This window comes from Nanorana parkeri, unplaced genomic scaffold, assembly GCF_000935625.1.
Source record: "Nanorana parkeri isolate BGI_ZX_2015 unplaced genomic scaffold, ASM93562v1 scaffold4284, whole genome shotgun sequence".
NCBI lineage: Eukaryota > Metazoa > Chordata > Amphibia > Anura > Dicroglossidae > Nanorana > Nanorana parkeri.
In genome coordinates, this window is record NW_017310547.1 from 18,032 (window position 1) to 18,992 (window position 961).

At 58.9% G+C, this 961-nt stretch overlaps 1 protein-coding gene across 1 annotated transcript in view; it reads right to left on the bottom strand.

Annotated features, from left to right (window-relative positions):
* Positions 1 to 917, bottom strand: part of LOC108803821 (nuclear pore complex protein Nup98-Nup96-like) — a 2,240-nt gene extending 1,323 nt beyond the window's left edge. The window contains exons 1-3 of the mRNA XM_018575622.1: positions 679 to 917; positions 284 to 525; positions 13 to 203 (exon numbers count right to left, since the gene is read on the bottom strand). Of these exons, the coding sequence (XP_018431124.1) occupies positions 13 to 203; positions 284 to 525; positions 679 to 818 (573 nt within the window). The 5' untranslated portion in view covers positions 819 to 917. The remainder of the gene's footprint in view (positions 1 to 12; positions 204 to 283; positions 526 to 678) is intronic.
* Positions 918 to 961: the final 44 nt, after the last annotated feature.

Below are 961 nucleotides of genomic sequence, written 5' to 3' on the forward strand. Positions count from 1 at the left end.
CTCATCCCGAGCCCCACCTACCCACCAGAACCTGGTACTGAAGCTCACCTGGCGGATACTGTTCAGCATCTCTATGATGGTGATGTAGTCCAGGCAGACCTGTCCCGCCGTGTCCCAGCCCTGGATGTGGACGCAGTTCTCAGGACGGGACAACTCATCCAGGAAGCTGCGCAGGTAGGAGTAGTTCTCGTTGATGATGGCGTCTGGAAAACAAAGGACATTGGCCAGACTTTTGCCACGAGTCCGCCGCGAGCAGCACACGGAGGTCCCAGCGGGTGGTTACCTGAGGCCAGGTGACGGGAGACCAGTCGGTGACACTGGTTCCAGTGATTGGCTCGGAGGAGATAGATGGCCTCCTTGTGTCCGTCTCCCTCTCGCCGGGATCGGATGGCTTTGGCCTCATGGATCCATCGTGCCGGGATATGAAGCTTCTCAATCAGGAACTTCTCCTTCATCAGGGACTCCGGAGTCTCCCCGAGGACGCAGTGACGGTTCAGGAGCTCTCGCACAGCGGACTCCCGAGCGCTACAGAGAAGGGGAGGAGCAAAGCTGAGCATGGGGGCGGGGCATTCCAGAAGGCGGCTTCTTACACCAAAATAAAAGTTTATACATTGTGATCGGTCACATATCTGGTGGTCCTGCCAGTCCCCCCTCTGATCACGCCAAGCACATACTTACACGGGGTCATGGATGTGAAGCATGACGAAGACGGCCCACTCCCACAGGCCCACATTCTCCAGCTGTGCTGCGTAACTGGCGTGTAGCACCCCCTGGCTCTGCGCCGACAGGTGGGTGTAATTCAAGGCCTGCAACACCATCCACAGGTGCCAGCTGAGGCGGTAGTCCAGGGGGTCGGAGGTGACACTTCGGGGGTCCAGGAGCTGGCGGAGGTCGTAAGATCTATACAGGTGACACCAGATGGATCATTGTTAGAGCGGCCCGTGCAACGGGGGCGCGGCCC